General features: G+C 45.9%; 1 protein-coding gene across 9 annotated transcripts in view; it reads right to left on the reverse strand.

Moving 5' to 3' along the window:
• ERI3 (ERI1 exoribonuclease family member 3) overlaps window positions 1–22,838 on the reverse strand; it is a 130,434-nt gene that overhangs the window by 80,729 nt on the left and 26,867 nt on the right. For all 9 annotated transcript variants that reach the window (XM_071565109.1, XM_071565116.1, XM_071565111.1 and 6 more), the window contains 2 exons: window positions 19,892–19,951; window positions 17,573–17,664 (listed from right to left, as the gene is read on the reverse strand). In XM_071565109.1, coding sequence (XP_071421210.1) covers window positions 17,573–17,664; window positions 19,892–19,951 — 152 coding nt within the window. The remainder of the gene's footprint in view (window positions 1–17,572; window positions 17,665–19,891; window positions 19,952–22,838) is intronic.

A 22,838-nucleotide genomic window follows, 5' to 3' on the forward strand; every position in this document is an offset into this window, starting at 1 on the left:
GTCACTAAAAGCTGAGTTTCCCCTTCCAACCCAAGAGGCTTTCATTACTACACGTCTCAGTCTAGCTTCAGTTGGGAGAAATAATTATCAATTCACCTAACATCGGGATAGGGCCCAGTGAGTGCAGCATTGTACTTGTTAGCCACAGGACTTGACGGCTAACCACCCAGTGCAATGAATGACATCTAAAACATTGCCATTCCTGTGGGACTTAAAAGACCAGCAAACTGGACAGTCTGGTTCTATTTCCAGCCTGAGACTGATGACAGTATGCCCTGGGCGCTGGACAGTGGGGCTTTAATTGGAGAAAATAAATGCTCCAAATAAATATGTCAACTAAATAAATGATGCATTTTTGCAAACAAGTAACAATCCCAGAAACGCCTGTGAAGCTGTGTGACCTCAGGACATTCCCCCTCCCCTCATTTTATGTCAGCATCAGAGGAGCTTCTACAAGTTTTTCAAGTACTAGAAGACCTACACTCACACCGTAACCTGGGTGGGCTGTCGGCTGTCGGCAACATGGTCCAAAGCATCAGTCTACTCCCTAAGCTGGAAGATGCAGGCCTGGTGGCTCCAGGCCAGTGGGGACACGGCCACTCAGCAAGGATTAGCAAAGGATTTTTATATTGGTCTGGTCTAGTCTGGATATGCAGCACTCCCAGCACAGAGAACCATTGGCTTTCACTGCACAAAAACTGTGTCCCCAGGTAGATACAGGAAGGGAAACACTCCTGCAATGTCTTTTCCCCACCTCCAAGCTCATCCAAGCTGCATTGGTCCCCTCCACTCTTCAGCCTGGTGACCAGGAAGGAGGCCTCTATCACTTGCTCCAGGCTGGAGTGATAGGGCATACCTGTGGCTGTCTTGGGGAACAGAAGTGCCCTGGCCTATAAGAAAGTAAGTCCATTTATCAGGGCCACTGTTTACTTGAGCTCATTTGATAAACAAGGTCTTATGCTTTGTATGGCTTCTTGCTCTTGCCAGAGCTAACCTTGCTCACTGGCGGCAGCTTTGCTTGAACAGAGAGCTCAGGATTTGGCCCTCTCTCAGGTAAGGGAGAAGAGAAATGATGGCACATTTTGCTGCATTTAACATTCCATGGTCCTTCCAGTTTTTGAACAAGGACTCATTGCCTCCCCCAACACTGAAGCACTCACTCCTTGGGAAGGAAGCTGGCTTTCAAAACCATCCTGTCAGCCAAACAGCCATGGCTTCAGGTATGACTGCACTTGATAGAGAGAAACTTGAAAATGGTTGTGAGATTTTCTAGCCTCTGATGCAGCTGATAGTCTGTCCTCTCAGCAGCAGAGACAGGAGGGCACTACCTCTGCCTGCTCCCAAAATACAGATCCCTTTTGGGCAGAAAAGCAAGTGACATCAGGTAGCACGCTCTCCTCCACCACCCAAGTAACTTCAAGTCCTTCTTAGACTGTGGTCAGCAGTGGCAACTATGCATCATTTTCAGAGAGTTTTCATCACCCCACACTCCAATTTCCACCCAGCACTGCCTCCTTCACCCTGCAGGGTAAATGAGGCCTGGAGATGAACAGGATGCAAATAAGAGGCGAGGTGACATGGCTGCATTTCTCCTATTGAAGCCAGTTCTCTCCAAGGCGGCAAGAAGCACACAGCTCAGCGGTGATAAACGGCCTTCCTTTAGTTATCACTTTCCTTAAGTTAAGGACAGCAATCTAGTGATGGATGGGCTGGAATTCGGTTATCAGGGAAGGCTGTCAGCCAGAGTTGCCTATCTCCATACACATTTAGCAGGGTGTCATTATGCAATGGCATGGAGTTAAAATATGACCAAGGGTATTGAAAGAAAAAGAACAGGATTAAAAAAAAAAAAGGCAAATTGAGCAACAATAAAGGAGCATGATGCAAGAATGTTATCGTACTAGTGACACCTTTTATCTCGGCCTGGTTAGCTAGAGCAGGGCACAAATTGGTCCTTCCTCCACTATTGTATCCTCTTGTACAAACAGAAGCAGATAAAATGTGTCACCAGTGCGATAGCATATCAATTTAACCCTAATTATCTAGGGGGTCAAACTAAGAAATAGGGGTTTCTCATTTCAACAGGTCCCTCCATCTCTGCTCAGAGCCACCACATTAATATGGAAGGAGGAGGGGCAACCGTAATTGATTTCCGTCACTCAGGTGGTCCTGGTGTATAAAAAATTAATGCTTGATTCTCGCAACTAATCAGAGCTGGTTAACGTCCATCTGCTTCTGGGTTCAGGATGTCAGGAGACAAAGAAATTGGGCCACTTGCTACACACTGAGTGTATTGATATTGAGGCAGTTAAAAGAACAACTCCCTCCATGGGAAGATAAAGAGACATTAAATCTTGGGATTTATAGGCCTGATCTCAACCTTCCAAAAAAATCCATGCCCTGGAGACCTTGCTTTGTAAGAGATGCAGAACATTTTAATTGTGTCCCAGTCAACTCCAGTGCACCAGGCAGCAAAGGAGAGGGTGGGCAGGCTCCTGCCCTGGAAATGCTTCACTGAAGAAGGAAGCTGCTTGGATGCTGCAGCACACAACTGCACCAAGATGACAGCCAAGAGGAGCTGTAAAACGACCTCAGCCTGACACCTTAGTTCAAAGAATGCTGGTGAAGGCATCATTCTGGACCATGCAGCCCAGAGGTCCTGCTCTGTTTTGATGCAGAGTGGGATGTATGCCAGGAGAATAGGAAAGCTTGGGTGCCCTCTCTCAACAGAGAAAGCTAGCAAGGGAGTAACATCCTGTGCTAAGGCACCTGAGATGTGTTAGCAGAGAAACAGCACCGTAACAGGCAAAGCTGCACCTGTCTGCACGTAACTCCACAGGAGCTGGGGCCAAGCTAGGAATTTAAAGCAGTTTAGGTAAATTCACATCCTCTCAAAGAGGTAACCTTAGGCTGCCAAAACCATTGTGCCAGACCAGGAGGCCTCTGACAGTGTGATGTTTACAGCACTCGCACATGAGCAGAGCACCCCAGGCACAAAGAATAGCCCATGCCACACTGAAAAAACTGAAGCATGATGATACATACCTCCAAAAAATATCCCCAAACTCCAACTCCTTCATCCCACTAGTTCAAGTTAGACTGGAACAGCTTTCCTGTGTAACTAAAGGCTTTAGCAGGCTGATGTCTGCTCAGAGCTGGAGTCACTACACCACTCAGTGCAAAGAGGTCAAGTCTCCTCACGTGCTTCTGTCTAAAGTTAAGAATGAAACCCCTGCCAGATCTCTGGCTCTCCACTCACACAATCCTCAGCCCCACAGATCTGCCAAGGGGCCAGTGGAGCCTACCTGCTCTTCCTTTCCTTTTTAGATGAGCCCTTACCAGATGACTGCACTCCACTGTAACCAAGCACACTCATGGTGCCATTTATCTCTGCCCCCCATCAGTGCAGAGCAAACCATTCCTGCACGGCTGTACTTCAAATTTACAAGGAGTAGCTGTGGAAAGACAATACATCTGGAGAGGGTCTGAAAAGCCCTGGGCTTTCACAAAACCTCTGAGACAGGTCCCATCTCCCTTCCTATTTGCTTTCCTTCCACCCTCTCGGTTCTCTCAGCTACCCCCAAACCTGTCACAGTGCAACAAGCCTACAAGTCACATATCAGCTTTAAATATCAGCATGCATGAAGCAGGGACATGAGAGGAAGGAAGTGGGAATAGACAGAGCAAGACTCCATCGCCTGTCAGGAAACACTAATGAATTTCAACACCAGCAGCCATTGCCTCAGACGGGCTTGGTGAGAGGAGACGGAGTTACAGCGAGGAGCCTTTGCAGGAGCAGCCTGCCTCTTTTCAAAGCCCCCTCTGTTAATAAATGTCATTGCCAAGCAGGCTGCAGCAGTCCTCAAGCTGGGATGGCGTGGGTCGGAGCAGAGACAGGCAACTGACAGCCCTCAGGATGCCTGGGCAGCGCAGCCTTTTCTTCTCTTGCATCCCCAGACAAGAGCCAGGAAAAGGAAGCAGATGGGACACCGCCATTGGCATGAAGCTGTCTTCCATCAAGGTCCCCACACCCAAATAATAAATGCCCACAAGAAGCCACAAGTGCAACCTCAACACCTCCCAGCGACTAGGATGGATGGAGGCTCTAAAGGAAACAGTGCTGGGATGGGCAAAGGGATGCAAAGACATCCAGACACACTGCCTGCATTCCCAGCAGCAGCAAAGGGTTACGGAGCAGTCTGTCCCTTTGCTAACACAAATGCATTCCTGAGGCAGCACAGGAAGAAGCATCCAGCACAGGGCACTGTATGGCAACCGCACCGTTGCACAACATGAAGGTCAATGCAAGTCTTCTTTACAAATGTCAACCTGTCATCTCTGGATATTAATGAGGGCTGACCAGCAGCTAAAATGCATCCATGCTCCATTAGTAATAAGAGAGACATGATGCAGGAGGAGAGCACACACCACGGCACATGGAGGCACCAGTGGGTCTGCAGGGCCTGGGGAAGTGTGATGATCCACAGCATAACTTAGGCCACTCCAGCCACCCAGGAAGGAAAGCAGTTGCCACACAAACCCCTTCACTGGAGTGTATGTTATCTTTTCCCATCAATCTTTAATTGGATTAGTGTAATGAGGCCAAAAACCCATGCTAAGCAGTGAGGCTAATACCTGGCACTTTCAGATGTTCTTTCTTTTTATCGCCACATTCTCTCTCCAACAGGCATATTTCTGCCTAGGAAGCTGAAAGACAAGCTGCACGCCTTACTTCAGGACTCAGCAACATTGGCTGAAATGACTGAACATCCATCACATGCTAACAGCCTGATCCCTATTCTGTGAATTTTTACTGGGTACTAAGAAATTTGGGAGAACTTCAACATCCATCCTTTCCAAGCAGTGAATGGAAAAAGCTGTTTTCCCAGACTGCAACCAGAGCAATGTATACACTAGGGAGATAATTCTGCCACAAAAAGCACACAGGGCAAGTGGCTTGTTCATGACTCGTTCGTCCTGCAAAGCACTGTGTGCCTTCCACTGCCATCAACCTTAATGAAACATGAAGGCATTTAACACCATGTGAGATCTGGCCCTTTTATGGGTATCTGTCTGTGCGTCAGCTAGATGCTGGCAGAGATGCTATCTCAACATTAAAAGCAAGGCTGTAACACAGCAGGTATTCAGCCTTCAACAGAAGATGTTCATCAACAATTGCACAGACATGATGTTACAATAAATCTACGTGCTACTGCTTAACAGCTTCTCTTAAAAAGATTCACAACTCTATTTACTGGGCCTGATTCTGCTGCTAGGCATGTGTGAGTAAATGTGGAGTAATATTACCTGGAGTTAGTAAACAGCCAGGGAGAGTAGGATCAGAATTGAGCTTTTGGATTTTTAAATAACTACTTAATTATCATGCAGGAAACCAGAGCTTGCTGGCTCCACAGTTCAGCTGAGGTTAGGAGTGCAAGCAGGCAGAAGCTTCACACTACCTCCAGACTGGTGGAGGGCTAGAACAAATGCACTCACCAGTTCTTTCAGACAGGGAGAATAACTGGGTGGACTTCCCTTTGACTTCAGAAATGCATGACGCTACTCCCAAGGAAAGAGAAACTGGAAAGTCTCCAAGGCTGAGGTTGCCCTTCCAGTCTTGGGAACCTGACACTATGAAAACCTTAAAAACAGGTTTCTACACATAAGCTTGATGTGACAGTCTGTCTGCTTACTAAACATGACATTATACAGCATCTTCTGAAGATGACTGTACAAAATTGGATAGTGTATACATCTACCATACAGGCATGTTCTCAGTGAATGTCACGTATCACAACCACAGGCTGCAGCAGGTGAACTTCCAATTTGTCATCAGAAAAAACTCTTCACTGTGCAGTTAATAAAGCACTGCAACAGATTGGTGGTGAAATCTTCTCCCCATGAGACATTCAAATTCATCTGGAGAAAACCTTGAGCAACCTGATCTAAGTTTGAAGTTAGTTCTGCTTTGAGCAGGTGGCTGGATTAGTTCTCTATTTAAATTATTCTGTGACTCATGCTGTAGTGAAGCCTGATTACACAGAGCGTGTCCTTTCTCTGTCTATATGGTCTCTTAAGTCTTTCATACAGACACTAATTTAGTAATCTGGTTCTCTGCATACTAGCTGCTTTAAGAGGGAGCTTTTAGACTCCTGTTGCAGAACACTGTAATTACACACTGAAAAAGGGATTCTATCTGATGGAACGGATGCACCTACAACACATCACGTCTAAGCCCCCTCAAAACCAAAGCACACACAAAAACTAAGCCAAAATTAAATGTGATTATCCTCCTACTGCACAATTCTCACTGCAAAAATATTACTCCCCAGAAAACCTGAACATGCAAGACCTACAGCAAGGTGTTGCTCTAGAATTGAGAAGACATGTCCTGACTCAGTCCTTCCCTTGAGGTGCTCTGCGACAGGCAGGAGAAAACCTTGCCTCCTCCATGCCTTGCCTGTCCAGACCATTTAGCGTATAAACTCTTCAAGACAAGGGCTTCTCTGCTATGAGTCATAAACTGTTTAGTGTCTAATGGTAAAGCCCATAGACGCTTAACATAATATAATCATGTCACTTAAAGGCCATTAGTCTCCAGTCTAAACAGCACTCTTCCAGTCACAGAGGGAACCTGCCAACCCAGGAAGGCAGAATAAGAGACATGGGAGGTCTGTCAGGTCACTGGATTCACAGACAGCTGACGTGAAGGCCCAAGAAGGATGGAGTGAGCCATGGCACCTTTAGCAATGAAAAGTTTTATCTTTTGGGCTTTATTGAACCACTTGAATCAGCTGAAAACCTCTGCCTGTGAGGTGGAAAACCTCTCCACTTGCAGCTATGGCTTTACCGCTTACAAGGGGAAGCGCCCCTCACCCACAGAGGGATTCTCCAGCCTTCTGCATCACCTCTCTTTCCACTCAATGAAGCAGAACATTTATCTATAAAGAAGGATGTCATTCTGCCTTGTGACGTTGTTTAAACCCCTCTTCTTTCCTGGCACCATCTCTGCCCTCATCTGGCACCACATAATCCAGTTCTACTCTCTCAACTGGCTTCTGCTGTTGCTTCTTCTTCCCTCTCCCCTCTAAAGGGAAGAGATAAATCCTATAAAGAGCAAGTGGGGGGGGGGGGGTAAACCACCTTCCCATCCCCTGTGATGATACAAGACCCAAAATTACACACACAACAGCTTCATGGGCTCTCAACACACCCTCCATACTGGCAGTAGTGGGGAGACTGGCACATTGTGTAACAGGGTCTGAGCACAGGTTTCTGTGCACCTGTGAATTATATATGCACAGCAGAAAGCAAGTTTGTCTTTTCCTTGTGGGGAAGAGACTGCTCCCCACCTCCAAGCACAAGCTGCCATTCGTATTTGCTTCGCCAGAAAAAAGGAGCACTGAATCCTCCAGAGCAAAGGACAAGTGCAGCAATTAGGATGCCGGGGCTGTGGGAGCTGTTTAACAGCATGACCCAGAGGTCAGTGCTGCCAACTCCCAGCCCTGCATAAATATTGTATGAGTCCAGCAGAGGGCCTGTTACGGCCACCCTCAGCCCTCCCCCTTCCATCACCACTCTGCATCTAGCTAGATAAACCAGCAACATTATTTACAGATGTGACAGAGGGGGAAATCACTTTAGTAACTAAGGGAATGGGAATGAAGACTGTGCAGTAGAGCAGGCACTTGGGAGCAGGCTCCCATCCACACCTTCTGCTTCCCCTTGCAGACCTGCCAGTCAGCATGGCCCATTCTCAAACCAGGAACAAGGAGGGAAGGCTGTGAGCTCCCCTTTCAAGGCTTGCCCAGGGGTTTGATTACCACTGCTGCTGAAGGACACTTCAGTCAGCAGCTGACTTCCAGTTTCTTATCAGTATCTCTGCTAGACCCTCTCTTTGGGGGAGCTTCATATCAATGTAACGAGAGGCTTCAGAAAGAGCTTCCCAGACTCTGTGTAGCCCTGTAGAAGGGTCCCCACCCCAGTACAACTATAGGGACCTCATCACTGCAGAAACTCCCACAGCCGCTCTGTTTAGTACCAACCACCTCATCTATGTCCTGTTCACTGCTTACTGTCTAAAGGATCATCTTCACCTGCAGCTTCGGTCACACTGATTGGCATCATCTCTACAGTATCTTGGACCATCCTTACCCCTCTGCCCACTTTTTTTGCTGGACATGCCAGGTGACTGCACATTTGCTGTGATGCTCTGCACAAATACAAACCTCTTCTCTCAGATTCACCGAGACTAGAGGCTCCTGAGGACAAGGGCATGGGCTCTTCTCCAACTGTATCAGCAGACCATGAATTCCTAGGGGCACACTGCTAATAAACGTTACTGCCCAGGGCAACACATGATGGCTGCAAGATAGGAAATGCAGCTTGGATGTGCCTCTGCCCATGATACCTCTCCAGAAATTTTTCCACTGTTCTGCGGCTGGTTGCTCCATCCAGGGAAGGCAGAAGTCTTGTCTTACCATTAGCAACTTTCCTAAACTCACTTGCAATTAATGGGCTTAATTATTGATGGCAAAAGCAGGGAAGGGAGGAAAGGAAAAAAGAGCCAGCAAGAAGAGAATGATGTGGGGGTGGCAGGCGCCAAAGGTCTCCGAAGATCTTCCCTCAGCCTAGAGCAGAGAAAGAGCCCCTAGCTGCTCTGCCGCTCCCACGGCCCTGCTCTAATGCTCCCTGACATGCCTCTGAAGACAGCGAGCTGTTTGCAGTCACCACCGTGATTTGTTAGTAATTATTTTCACAGTGTCACATTGCTGTCACTCTCTTAACAAAGAGACAGGCAGCCTGAGGCTGCCTGCAAGAAAGAACCAACAGAGAAAAGGAATTGTCAGGCACCCAGGGATCCTCTTTGCTTCCTGGGTTTCACAACCAGAGTCCTTACCAGCTTCTGAAGCAACTTCTGAGAAGTGGCAAGTCAGAATCATCTCCTATCCTGGCCAGAGGAAGAGAAATTAATTACTTAGCCCCTTCTCAATTTCATCTTACCTGTAAATCCAGTGCAAGACCCAGGTGCTTAGAGCTTCTTAAGCCAGCCAGCGATTTGCTTCAGGCCTGCAGTAAATGCAAAACAACTGTGGCAATTGATGACAATTGTTCTCCTTGCGAGACCCAATTTCTTTTCATGGTCTTGCCATTAGAAGATGCATCCCAAACACAGCAACCCTGATGACAAAACCTCTGCCTAAGCCTATCACCCTCACACATTAAACCTTCAGATCGCTCACAGGTACTCTTCCTATACTAAACTCGTTAATTACAACATACTATTGTGCTCTGCATGGCTGTAACATTTCACTTGGCATTTTCCAATGACAGCGGACCCCAGCAGCTTCCTCACACCTGAAATACACAGCCTAGCAGCTTGCTGTCTCTGTTTTCTCATATGCAGTGCAGTGACTTGACAAAAACTTCCCCTTGAACCACCTTCAATCCATCCACTCATGCATCCCACACCTCCCATGCAATCGCAGCCATCCATCCTTCACCTGACTTGTCAGTCCAAGGTAATCACTACTTTCCCAGTAAACATGGCGCTTGCTTAGGCCCCCAAGGAATGGAGGCACTTGTAGCACCTGAAGTGTCACACAATATAAGGATACAGAGATGAAAGACTGAGACACCTGGTGAGACAACCTTTAAAGCATCCTTGAGCCCTACACAGAAACTAACTGGATTTCCTCCAGAGTAATTTCAAGTCTGAACTACGCCCAGCAGAAGAGTTCTTCCCCTGTCTGCTTGGGTGCACAAGGGTCAGTCCCGGCAGCCATGGGGAGATCTGGGTATGAATTCATTGTCTCAGCATAGGGAGAGTTTGGAAATATTAAGCTCACAGTTTAAGCAAAACCTTCCTGCAATTAACTGCACGGAAAAGCACTGACTCAGAGGGTAGCTCCTTTTCAGGGGTCCTTTTAATAACCAAAAAATGGCACATACATGCTGTGAAGAATTAGGATCACCATTGGGAAGCTAAACGGACCATAAAATGTAAAAGTTCTCTTCAGAGCTGGGAGAGACCTTGGCAATCTCCCATCAGACTCCTCCATCCGCCCCATTTGCAAGGGTAGATACGACTCCAGGCAGGAACTAGGAGCTGAACTCAGACAGCACCCAGGCACCTCTGGCATGCTGGCTGATGATCAACACCAAGACCTGGTTCAACACCCAGATGGAAAAACTAAAGCAGGGAAATTAGAGATGACCAAAAGGCAACTACGCAGGAAAAACAAAGGGTGTCTCAGAGCGTAGATGCTGGGCAGAGGGGAGGAGAAAAGCCTGCTCCATGAGAGCAGAGTTGGTGGGACCACACTAGGATGAAGTCCTCGGCAGTACGAGCTTCCTGTACGCAACCATGTCAGAACATCATCCTGCTTCTTCAGTCTTCTTCCCACAGGCTTCTCTATTCTGCTTTCTTCTAGTATCACCTCCATGTGGCTCACATCATTGCTAACACCTGGACCACAGCAATCTCTGGTTGTCTGACCACATGACACCCATCTTTAGGGTGCCAGGCTGCTGAGAGCAGCACCTTGGCCAAACACAGAAAAAGGCTAAAAAAGTTAGTCTGCAGTTTAGACTCAGCTAAAAAAGTTAGTCTGCAGTTGCAATGTCCTCCCGAGTCCTGCACACACCCAGACGGCTATTCCTGAAGATACTGGAGAGTTGCTGGACAAGGCACGCGAGAATATGCTGGAGGGAAAATACCAGAGATGACCTCAAGATGGCCCAGTAGGTCTTTGCCAGCCAGGAGCTCCAGGAGGAAAGGGACTGAACCCATCCAGGAAAATGGCTCCCAACAGGAAACAAACATGCAAACAGAATAAAATGCTTTCAAGAAAGCTATGGACTCACACAGGAGAGCAAGTGAAAGAGGAAGGATGCTGCTCCCAGACTGGCAGTATTCTTCAAGCAGAGCTCTCTAGGCAGAGGAGCCATAAGCGCATCACTCCCAGTCAAGCCACTGGGAGGGCAACACTGATGCCAAAACACTACTGCTTTGGTTTGGCTGTAAAGTAAGAAGAGCAGGGATCCAAAAAGGGACAGCTGACATTTCAGCCCCAGCATGAAACACTATGGCTATCTAACACTAGAAAAATTAAGCTGTTTTAAGAGAAAATTAACACTTTGTGAAGCTAATCCTGTTTTTCACACATGCCACAAACAAAATTCAGATGGCAAACAGTCCTCCAGTGGTTATCCTCTGGAATTCCCAAGCCAACCAGCTTTTCAATTCCCCAGGCACAGGATCATCACAATGCTAAATTGCTACCGGAGGGCTCTCATACAGATAGAGGTCAGGGTGTGTTTTCTACCAAGTATCCATTATAAATCCATTGATTTTCAAACAGTTTTGCCTGAATTCACTGAAACGCTGGACATAGAATTCACCTTAGTGATTCCTGGTGTAGAGAGAATTGTGGTTCCTTACTCTAGGAGCAGATGACACTTAGACCAATGACTTGCATCCATTTCAGTAGGACTGTTTTCAAACACAGTTTAATTTACCCAGGGATGGAAAATCCACCTTCTCCATTAATTACTCCATCCCAAAGGTTCAGTGCTGGAAATAAAGCACTTGACGCAATGCCTGTCTCATCCTCCCCTACCTTGCAAATTTATTCCAAGTTTCTCCACCATCTTTCATGCTGTTTCCAACTGGTTTGGTCTTAATTCCCAGGCAGGCGAGTCCTGCTCCGCAGAGTGCACCAGGCATCACAGTTCAATAAATCTGTGGCCAGTACAGCCCTGACTATGATAAATGTCTTTACTATGACATGCCAGACAAGTAGCAGACCTGAAGGTGACAGTCCATTGCATGATGATCCCTATGCAAAGATTTTATGTCCAAAGCCTAACCCTAAGGCATTCCCAGAATGACACATCTCAGACAACATAACTTGCAGAACCCCATGCAACCAACGATTTCAAACAAAGACAGGAAAAGTGAAACTGGTACATATGGGTAAAACAAATCAAGTCTGGTATATTCACTTTAAATAAGAGTGTACAGAGGGAGACTCTTAAAATCCAAAATTTGTTTTGCATAAGTGATATCATTTTCTTTAAAAACAAAAAGCTGGACTGCAGGGTCACAGAAGTGAATGGGGTCATTGCTACTCCCTGTAAGTGCTAGAGAAAAGCATGCTCATAAGCTCCCTTGCTTAGCTCCAGCAAAGCACTTTAGGATGTAATTACATGAACGACTCCATCAGCAAAGCTGACTCAAAAGGTTCCTGACCCTGGATACCCAGTCCCATCCCTGCACTGTAGTTCACACCAATCTCTTCCTCAGCCAATGTAACCATATAAAGGGATACACCATAGGTTTGGTCAGCAAAATGATGCCCACTAAAAGCAACAGCACCAAGCTAATTCAAAGATCTTAGTTGGAAATTAATTGTTTTGTTAAACACAGGTTACTGTATTATCTTTCAGTTATCAGATCTTTCTTATTACTCTCAAAGCCACCGTTTGAACACACCTCCTGCCCTGCTACCACCCAATTAGCTCACCCTATGCCTTCTCCCACCTTTTCTCACAGCTACCCAAGTGATCCCACTCATTCCAGTCAGTGTTTGTCTGCAATTTCTACCTCAGCAGAGGCTACCAAACCCCTCCCAGTCCTGTGATGAAGAACAGCATGCACAAGTGACATGAACACCATCAATCCTTCTTTCATTAATGTCCTAAGGCTCATCTCAAACCAAACCTCCAGGACAGAATGCTGGAAAGAGCAACCCATTGCCATACTCAGAGCTGGTCTGGGAAGGCAAGCATCCTCCCAGACTGTGTAACTTGCAAAGAAACAATTACACAGTAAAATTAAGCAATGGTATAATTTACTGCTTAGAATTTACTAATATAAAACATAGGAAGAGCACCAAGGGCTATAAACATTTCAAGACACTTCACTGTGTTTTATCACTGTATTTGAGAGTACTTGCCTTTTCACACTTTTTTAAGAAAATAAAAAACTTCTAAGCAGTAGTTTCTGGTGAAGACATGAATTAGCATGTTCTGATCAACCATACTAAGTGCACTACAAGCATCTTCATGTCAGAGTTATATAGACCAAAGCCTGTATGTACTCTTAGCTACACTCAGTGCATTTGCAGAATGATCCAAAACTGGAAGGAGAGAGATTAACTGATGCTCTCGATATTACTGTGCAAGTCTGAGTTTCGGCACACGAGGATTCAGCTCTGCCTACACCTGCCTGCACAGCATATCACTTAACCTCACGGTATCTCAGCTCTGTATCTATGAACACATGGTAAAAATGCCTCTTTGGTTGCCAAGATTAATTCATATTGTGTTTAAGAGCCTGAAAATGGTTCCATACACAGAGAAATACAATTCAACATTTCAGAGGAGATAAACCACACTAAAGAGCTTACATTACAAGGGCTCAACCCTGGCAGACAATAAGAACCCTCTTTTTCAATAAGACTTTCTCCTGCAGTCAGCAGCTCTCTCGGCCCTTCAGAGGTACATTACTCTCACCACCCAATGCCACATCAATGCTATTTGCTTAATGACTGGTGACAGTTCCAACCCAGGTGCAGGATGAGGCCCAAGCACTAAAGCAAACTACACCAGGTATCTGAATCCATCCCTGGAGCTGTTAAACTTGGAGGATAGCTCCTTGCAACAGGCTAAAGCAATCTTCCTGCTGAGCATGCAGAGGCCCGAGGACCGTGTGCCTAACGAGGCTGTATCCTCACTCATATTTTAGCTTGGCAGGTCTGGTGCTCCTCTCATCTTTTGCTTCAGGTAGCTCTCTTTAATTAATAACATTTCTGTGTCGACACAGGGAACTTTCCACCCAGAATGAATGGCCCTCTCTCATTAGAACCATGACTTGTCATGATGAATTCAAGAGCAGGAGTGTGATTCATTCCCTTGTCTGGGAACGAGGGGTGTTGCTGGGGGGTGGGGGGAAAAAGAGTCTCTGTAATGAGTGACTGATATTTGCTGAAGTTGATACGCTACTGTGTCGGCTTGAACTGCCTTGTCAGGACAAGCCTTCAAGAAAGGTGATGTTCCTACTCAAGAGGTTTTCCTCATTAAAGAAATTGCATCTTAACAAGAGGGAAGGGGAGGGGTGGCAGGAGAGCTGCTGTCTCCCCAACTCCAGCCTGGTTCACACACATTGAGCACTGAAAGCTGGATGATCCAAGCACAGCCAGTAGAGGATCAGTGCTCCATTCTGGAGCCCTCTCACACAATGAGCTCTCTTCATCAAGCAAGAAAATCCTTCCAACAGGGACTTTCCGTCTGATGGTCCACCATCCTTCTGACGGTCCACCACACACACAACAAAATCCTTGGCAGCATAGCTGAGGATCTCAATTCATGCTAAACCTCCATAAGCCCTTCCCAGATGTTTGGTGTCCTGTTCTAGGCACCCAGTTCCTTGTGACTAGTGCTCCCTGCTGTCTGAGGGTATCCAGACAAATAGCTCTTTGGTCTTCCAAGAAAGCTGCAGTGTTCCAAGAGCAATCAAATCTGTAGCCACACAGTGCCTCATTCTCTTAAGATCCCTGAGCCAAGCAGAGGCTTCACTGATCCTTCAGCAGCTGAGTTTCCAACTTGAATCCTGCAGATTCAGGTATTGCCAGTCACCATCAGCAGAAAGCATACCTTGACAATGGCTATTCCTCTGGTGCTTTTCTTTGATGCAGGAGTGCTGTACATACTGCAACTCTTGGTTTAGACAGGGCTATTTCCCCACCTTGTGCCCAGATCCACTAGTGACAGGCTTGTAGATTCCTCCTCTTTGTTCCAGCCACTTCCTCGCATCCAGCTTGCTCATCCCACTGTGTCTCTCTGTGCACTGGCACCTGCCACTGGCACCTACTGGAAGCCCTCACAGTAGACAGGCCACTCCAGAAGACACCAGGTCTCAACTATTCAACAGCACACACAGACAGAAGCCAAGCTAAATGACCAGGTCATTGCTGGAGAAGCCAGGAACAAGCCTGCATGGTTTACCAGCCACGCTAAGGACAACGGAGGACAGGAACTTCAAACCACTCAAGACACAGGTAAGAGTACTGCAGCTTGCTTTGCAGGCAGCTGTGCAAGCAGCTGTCATTACTAAGGAAGCTGAGAAAATAAAGAGCAGTTAGGAGCAGACCTGCCACAAGTGGTGGCTCCTTAAGCCAGGAAGCACTGCACTCACCTCATTGTCCTGAATTCCTCTGGAACCCAGCTGGGTTTCTACCACACAATGCTTTCACCAACATATTCCTCCAAATGTGAAAAAGCAGCACTGCCTCCCTGCCTGTTGCCCCAGTTCCTTCTGTGCCCAGCTTGTGGTCTCAACACAGTAGCAAAGGGCACCAGCTACACCACAAGTCTTGCAGGGAAGCATGGGGTGATTCTCTGGAATACCTCCTAGACATTCCACATCTCTGAGGCTCTATCTCCCTGTCTGAGCAGCCTTGTTTCAGCTCTCTGCTTTCTTTCTTTAAAAAGAGATGCTCAGTTCTGCTTTGCTAAACCCTATTTGGCAATGTGTCTAAACACATGCAAACTTAATTAGTTCAGGAGGGAGACTCGGCATTTGTGGTGACGGATAAAAGTAATGGGAAATGAGACAAGTCAGAGCTGGCAGGGAGTCCTTACTCGAGCCTCATCCACTGGCACAGTGCTAATCAGATGTGACGTTACATGCTGCAGCACCCAATCAGCAATGGAGCAGTGTGATGTGCTACTCACTGAGCGGCTGCAGCCAGACTCCTGCTATCCATGTGGTTGGAAACACAAAATGTATTTTCTGCTTTGCCCTGGAGATGCTTCAGGATTGAATTCTGAAGTTAATGGTTTAAAAAAATTTTTTAAAAGGAAACGGGAGAAATGAACCACTTGCTACAACCTCATGGCCAGGAGTGGAGTCTTCTTTTCCAGCTGACTAGTGAGGGACAATCCATGCGAGAGACCACTGCAAGTGGTGAACAGTGTATCTCTGCTTCAGAACTGCATGTCCTGTTGAGCCAGCTCACCTCATAACCCCTACAGCTCACCAGAAATGGGGCTCATCTTTACCTCTATTTGCCTACTGTAGACCTCTGAAGGAAAAAAAAAGCTACCCAATATATCCAGGTTGCTCACTTCATACAGACACCAAGTTAGGATGCCATCACCTGGGAACCTTGTCAGTCCACAGTGAAAGCGATGAAAGACAGGCTTGAGGCAAAGGTAACCGTTTCTTACAACCATCACCAAAAGCAGTAAACTGGACTGTCAGAACAGCAATACAGGAGCAAAGAACAGAGAAAATAGAATAGATAAGAAACAGAAGTTTAGCACAGAAGCTGTTTGTCCTGGTCTCTAATAGAACTTTAAACATGAAACATAAAGAAAAACAAGCCTCACTCTCCATTTAAGCAGCTAACACAGGAATCTGAAATATATTCCAGCTCTGGACACAGCCTGAGCAGAGAGACCCAGACTTTGACTCAAAAGCTCACATATCACCCCGTGTCTGGAGCATGGCCAATTTCTTGTTCTCCACTAGCGCTTGTGTTGAGCTTTGGTCTTCATGTCTCACTAATCACACCAATAAAAGGCAACAAGCTGTCACTCTACAAAGACCACTCTGCAGGGAAGAACTGGTGCTGATTGCTTCTAGGTTGTGTGCAGTTTACTTAGGCTACCTACTTGGGGAAACCAATGTCAGAGCAGAAACCAAGTAATACTGCTAACGAGTTGTGGCTGTCAGTTTAGCACGGGATACGTCAAGCCCATGCTTTACTGGTGTGATAACAACAGCAGTCTTTATCCAGCACTGAGGGGAAACGAAAAGCTGAAGCAAGATTATAGGAATCCAAAAGAATTCAGCACATTATGACACTGATCTGCAAACACTTAACAGATTGAACTAATTTAATTTTTAGACACTTAACTCTGTTTTTGTAATAACATTTTCAAGTTGGTGGTCTAACCATTTTTGTAACAAAACATGCACATACATCAACCCTTGCAGATCCCAGTGCAGGTCCCCACCTGGTACAGTCCCTGCCAGATACAGTCATCCAGCTGGTGAAGATGATCTTAACAATAAGAACACCAATGAATCATGCCAGGCCTGGCTTGTATTCTGTTTCAAAGACTACTCTGTGATTCACATAAAGTTACTGTGGCCAAGATGACAGAGAGGAAGCCTTGCACACAGAAGTCAAGTAAGGATCATTGCTTGACTTGGGTGTACAAAACCAGCATTCCACATATGCACTCAGAAATATCCATCCCTTTGGAAAGTATATTGGATAAAAGGGAAAAGAAACATCACAATGCTCCAGTTTAAACCTTTCTTGGGGTTCTGAAAGGATTCACTCACTATAGGGAATAACCTATGCAGTGATCTTGCACTATGCCCAGCACTTGTCTTCTGAAACAACTCTCCACTGCCAATTATGCACAGCAAACAAAAATTTCCTTAAGAAACAATGACTAGGGACAGTTGGAGATTTGCAAGGACAAAGACATAGATGCTACAAGCAAGCATGGAGCAATAAAGCCCAGAAAAATCTCCCTCCCCTTCCATACTCACATCACTTTCAAATCCCAGTCTCCACAGGTCACAAAAATCGACTTGACGCTGGGATCTAAGAGGCCTTCCTTTGCCATCCACTCGTCAACCCTCTGAAAGGAAGGCAAGAAAAGGGGATGAGTTTTGCAGAGACAGGCCGAGCCACAACAGATAAGCTGCTTGCAATCAAGAGAGAAGAAAATTGTGATCTTATCCACCCTCTTCCTCTCTCTCTTCTCTCTTTGCTTGCCATCTCAACAACAGCACGTTTGGACCTTTGAAGATTTCTGATAGGAGACACCAGGCAACCAGAGCAGAGATGATCTTATCAGACACCGCAGCAGCTCTGCTTATGGAAGGATGGAAGTTGTGCAGCTTTAAAGGGATGATACAACTGCACTATTACCTGGCATTTCTCCTCCACTCCTCTCCCTGTACCAAAAGGGCTCCCATTGAGCATAACTTGTGTCCCCTCTAGTGAGGAGAAAACATAGGTATCCTGAGATGGTATCCCTTCCCTACAGCATTTTTCACATAGTCCAATTCATACAGCTCCAAGGGGATATCAGGAAGTGGGAAAAATGGAAGGGCTAGGCACACACACACTGTGTGGCAGTAAAAAGCAAAGCCACGTGTCCCCTTCCCTTTCCAGTCTGGATAGCTCTTTCCTCCTTACAGTTCTGAGGAGGTGCTTGTTCAGGGTAGTGTGGATTAAAAGTGAATCCACTATTCCTGATCAACTCCCCACAGGGACACACGTTCTGGATCCTCTTCAGAAACATGCCACGTTATCTGGAGGATGCAATCCAGCTCAGGAACTAAGCAGGAAGAACTAACCCAGACTAAAACCCCAGTGCAGACAATTAGTTCAGCTAAAATTAGCAAATGATGTGCCCAAAATCTTGTGGTGACAGGCAATCAGCTGCTATTATGCAGCCTCATTAACAGCATTTCCAAAGCTTCAGCAAGAAAAATCTATCCTTTCTTTCCCTCACTTGACACCTTTCACTCCTGAATAAACGAGCATGCTCCAGAAGCTGCCTGACCTGAATCTCACTTTAAACTAGAAATATGCTGTTGTATGAGCACCTTTTTGGTCCAAATAAAAGGAAAATTCTAAGTAAGTGTTTCCACACCTTAAGAAGCTTCCATAGAAACAGAACAAACCATTTTCTGGAATACTCCTGTAGTTGTGATCTACAGTCACCCATCCAGGCAAAGAGGGCTCTGCCTCCTGGGAAAGCAGGCACAGGCATCCATATGCTTATGGACACACATGGCTGCTACATGCTCTCTGGAGAGCACAGGGAGAGCTGGGGGTTTGCATAGATGTAAGATGTCACCTTTGCAGAGCACAGTCTTCGGGTCTCATGTCATTGCCGCATCATTTCCTGTCAGAGGTCAATGCTTCTTCCTGTGACCGATTGTACAACAGCTCTCTGAGTAAAGCTCCTTCCAAAAGCAGCATCCAGCCTCTCAGCTGCACTTCTGACTCCCTTGGGCTGACAGGATCTTCCAGCCAGTCTCACGCAAGACTGCCCAAAGTTGGGGCCAGTAGCAGTAACCTTTCTAAACTCCCTGATGTGAGTGCCCATGAAGTGCTGTCTCCATGGAGGACTTTAAAGCCTCTAATTTGATTTCCTCAGATAAGCAATTGTTGCAATTATTCTGATTAGGAACAATTAGGTAATGCAGCAGTGGAGATCCTGATGGAGACAATGCATCAAATGCAAACCTGTACCCCAAGTGGGCTCTGCTTGAGAAGGTTTCCTTCACTATGTGACTCCTAAGAGAAGCTATTGATGGACAAATACTTCCAGCTAATTAAGCCTTAAATGCTCTAGGAATTCAACATTAAGCAGATGGTTTTATTAAGGCTATCTCTGCATTCACACATCCTCCACATTAGATTCTAGAGGCATTTTCTTTCTATACTACATGTATTATTGAGCATCTAAATAGGTAGAAAAATTAATTTAGTAAAGTGCTCAGGGAGGGGAAAAAAATGAAGGCAAACGCTCCAGGAGCAGTGGTCTCGAGCAATGTCTTGGTGCTTTAAAACTGGCTCAAGAAAGACTCGCCTCTTCTCCTATCTACTGGCAGGAGTTTGGATATCTTGTCAGCACCCTTGACATGAACAGCTGGAGATGACAGATCAATGGTTCAATACTCTCAACAGCGTGTCACGAATGTGACAGCAAATGTTATTCTAATGAAGCTGTAATCATAGTCAAATTACGCGGTTCGATTCTCAGCAAGGGGAGGGTGCAGGGAAAGAGATGAAGAGGGGACAATAAGACCAGAGGTCAGAGTTTGAGAACTAAAGGTTATTCTGCTTACCTCAAGCACTTGCTGGAGGCTTGGCTGCCCATCCACCATGCCTTGAATAATCCCAGTCAGCTGAAATGAGAGACAAAGAGAAAGCAGGCTTCAGAACAGCACTCAAAAGATCATTAGAGAGGTCTACTCTCCTGTCCATCTCTCTGCAACCAAAACATGTTCCTGTGACCCACACGGACGCTGCTGAGGAGCCAAGCCACAGTAGAATGACCCTGGCAGGTCCCCAGCCACAGGCAAGGGCACAGCTTCATGCCAGACACAGAAATGTAAAAGGGCTCCTACCCACACCGTAAAATCGCAAACTCTCGGCAGGGCAGGATCCACCTGGGAGGGGAGTGTCATGCCCTTTACAACATGCATTTCAACAGTTTTGGTATTGCCTTGATGTACACAGGAAGAAGTAACTAGCAAGGTCTCTGGCCATTCCCCTGCTATTGCAGTTACACCAAAATTTCAGTGTTAGATGAGCAGAAGAGACAACTGCTGGTAGGTAAGGCCCAGAGTGGATCCAATCATCCTCCCCTGTGCTGCGCAGCCACCTTGTGTGCTTTCCCATAGTCCATCACAGCATTCCTCTGCATTTTGAAATTGTATTTAAAAAAATTGAATGAAATCTGAAGAAAAGGACTTTCTTCCAGTTCCTCAGGAACAGGTCCTGCCAACAGATAGTCCTACTGACTGCTCCTGGACTGCTTGGCTATTTAAAGCTAAGACGCAGGCATAAAAAGATGAAGTCTCATGGGCCTCTGCCTGTGTCTGCCCAAGAGCTTGAGGCACATGGAAAATAGATAATTTTTCTGTCTGCCTCCCAACTGACAAACTGTCTTTTAACATATTGAATATTGGAGGTCAGTAGCTTGCCATCAATGCATCCCAGTAATTAAAAAAATCATTATTAAAACAAGTGCACACTATGGGATTTCACTTCATATGGCACTTTCCTGAAGCTACACATCTCACATGTTTTCATAAAATAAGGTCCAACACAACTTAGGAGCATGCCCTGCTGCTTGCACATGCATCCAGGCCTCCAGAAGCTACAGCACCCAGTCGAGAGGTGCTGACAGCCTCACCACCACCTAGCAGTAACTCTTCCACACAGATCAGCTCAAACTACTCGTAAAAATAAGCCTTCTCACAAACCACAGGGCTCTGCTTTATTAAATATGTGGCAACTGAAGGAAGCTAAATGGTTTCTACCTCTTGGTTTCTTTGGCTGCCTAGCTTACAGCACTGAACTTGGAGGATGGAAAAAGAAAAGATATTAAACTCCAATTTAACTGTAATTACATTTAATGAATACCAAATACCTGACTCACTGAATAAGCTGTAAGTAAAAAGATTATTTTCTCATAGTGACTTCCATGCAATGGTAATATATACCTTTTAGGGAAAGTATTTTAAAAATGCAGAGCTCTTCTAGGTGGGTTTCTCAAGTTCATCAAGCCATTATAAGGTGGAATTTTAAGGAAGTGGAGGAACACAGACACTCTCTTATCTTCCAGAAACTGTTTTTATACTAATCTCTATTTTAATTGGGTACGAGCTGCTACCTACAGACTTCTGCACTTTGAGAACCAAATATATTTGAGGGAATAATGTGTGGCTCTTTGGAGCAGTTTTTAAACCTCACTGGCATGTTTTTTGCTTTTCTTGCCATCTTTCTTTCCAAGCATTTGCTTGGAAGAGGTGGACAAAATGCCTACTGCAAAATGCTGGCACTGCCTCTTGGGCAGCAGCTCAAACCAAAACCTCTGGAAGTTGTCAAAAGATGAGCTTTCAGAAGGAAACAGATTCATAGAATAATTTTGTGTGGAAGGGACATTTAAAGTTCATCTGGTCCAAACCCCCTTGCAAAAAGCAGGGACATCTTCACCTAGATTAGGTTGCCCAGAGTCCCATTCAATCTGACCTTGAATGGTACCTCTCTAGGTAACCCATGCCAGTGCTTCACCACTCTCAGTGTAAAAATTTTCTTCTACATTTTTAGTCATCTAGTTTAAAACCTTTATCCCTTGTCCTGTCACAATAGGCCCAGTTGAAAAGTTTGTCATACAGGCTGCCTCTAAGTACTGAAAGGCCACAATAAGGTCTCCCAGGAGCCTTCTCTTCGCTAGACTGAACAATCCCAACTCTGCCAGCCTTTACTTACAGGGCGGGTGTTTCATTCCTCTTTACCTTCACAGCCCTCCTCTGGATCTGCTCTAACAGGTCCATGCCTCTCCTGCACTAAGGATGACAGGCAACCTTTGGGTATCTCAGCCAGCACTGATGCAAAAGGCTTCTACCGCTCCAAGCACCTTCAAGACTATCTGTTGAGCACCCCCGATGCTACGGGAGGGCAGTGTATAATGGCCTCATCCACACATTTCCTCTCAGAAAGAGGGAGGGATGTGAAAGTGGATGCAGAGGTGCCAGTAAAGAGTCACTGCTTATCCTTGCCCTAAACTCCTCGACTTCCCTGTCAGGACAAGCAAAGTACCAACTTATCAGTACAAGAACATATCACCACACACACGCGCGCACACACACACACACACACACACACACACACACACACACACACACTTCATGCTGCAGAAACCACACACATGAACACAAAGGGAACATCTGCTGCATGGGTACATTTCAATACAAGCCAGAGAAAGCTTAAACAGGACCAGATTTCTATTCTCTCACCCTTTCTGATCCTTTCTGTTAATCAGTTCGGTCCACCTGTCATACCCAACCTAGTGCACTGGATCTCTCCAGCATTATCTGGTCTTGCAGCTTTGAAAAAATACAAAAACATAAAACTGCACAATTGTAAATTGTAAAGTTTCACTGGTGATCCCAAGAAACACATAGTACTTGGGAACATAAACAAGCTATAAGGCATTTATATTTTTGCATTTTAATTGCCTATTCCTTCAGGAAAAAAATCAATAAAAATTAATTAAAAAGGAGA

The sequence above is a fragment of the Pithys albifrons genome, chromosome 10, assembly GCF_047495875.1.
Source record: "Pithys albifrons albifrons isolate INPA30051 chromosome 10, PitAlb_v1, whole genome shotgun sequence".
NCBI classification, from domain to species: Eukaryota; Metazoa; Chordata; class Aves; order Passeriformes; family Thamnophilidae; genus Pithys; species Pithys albifrons.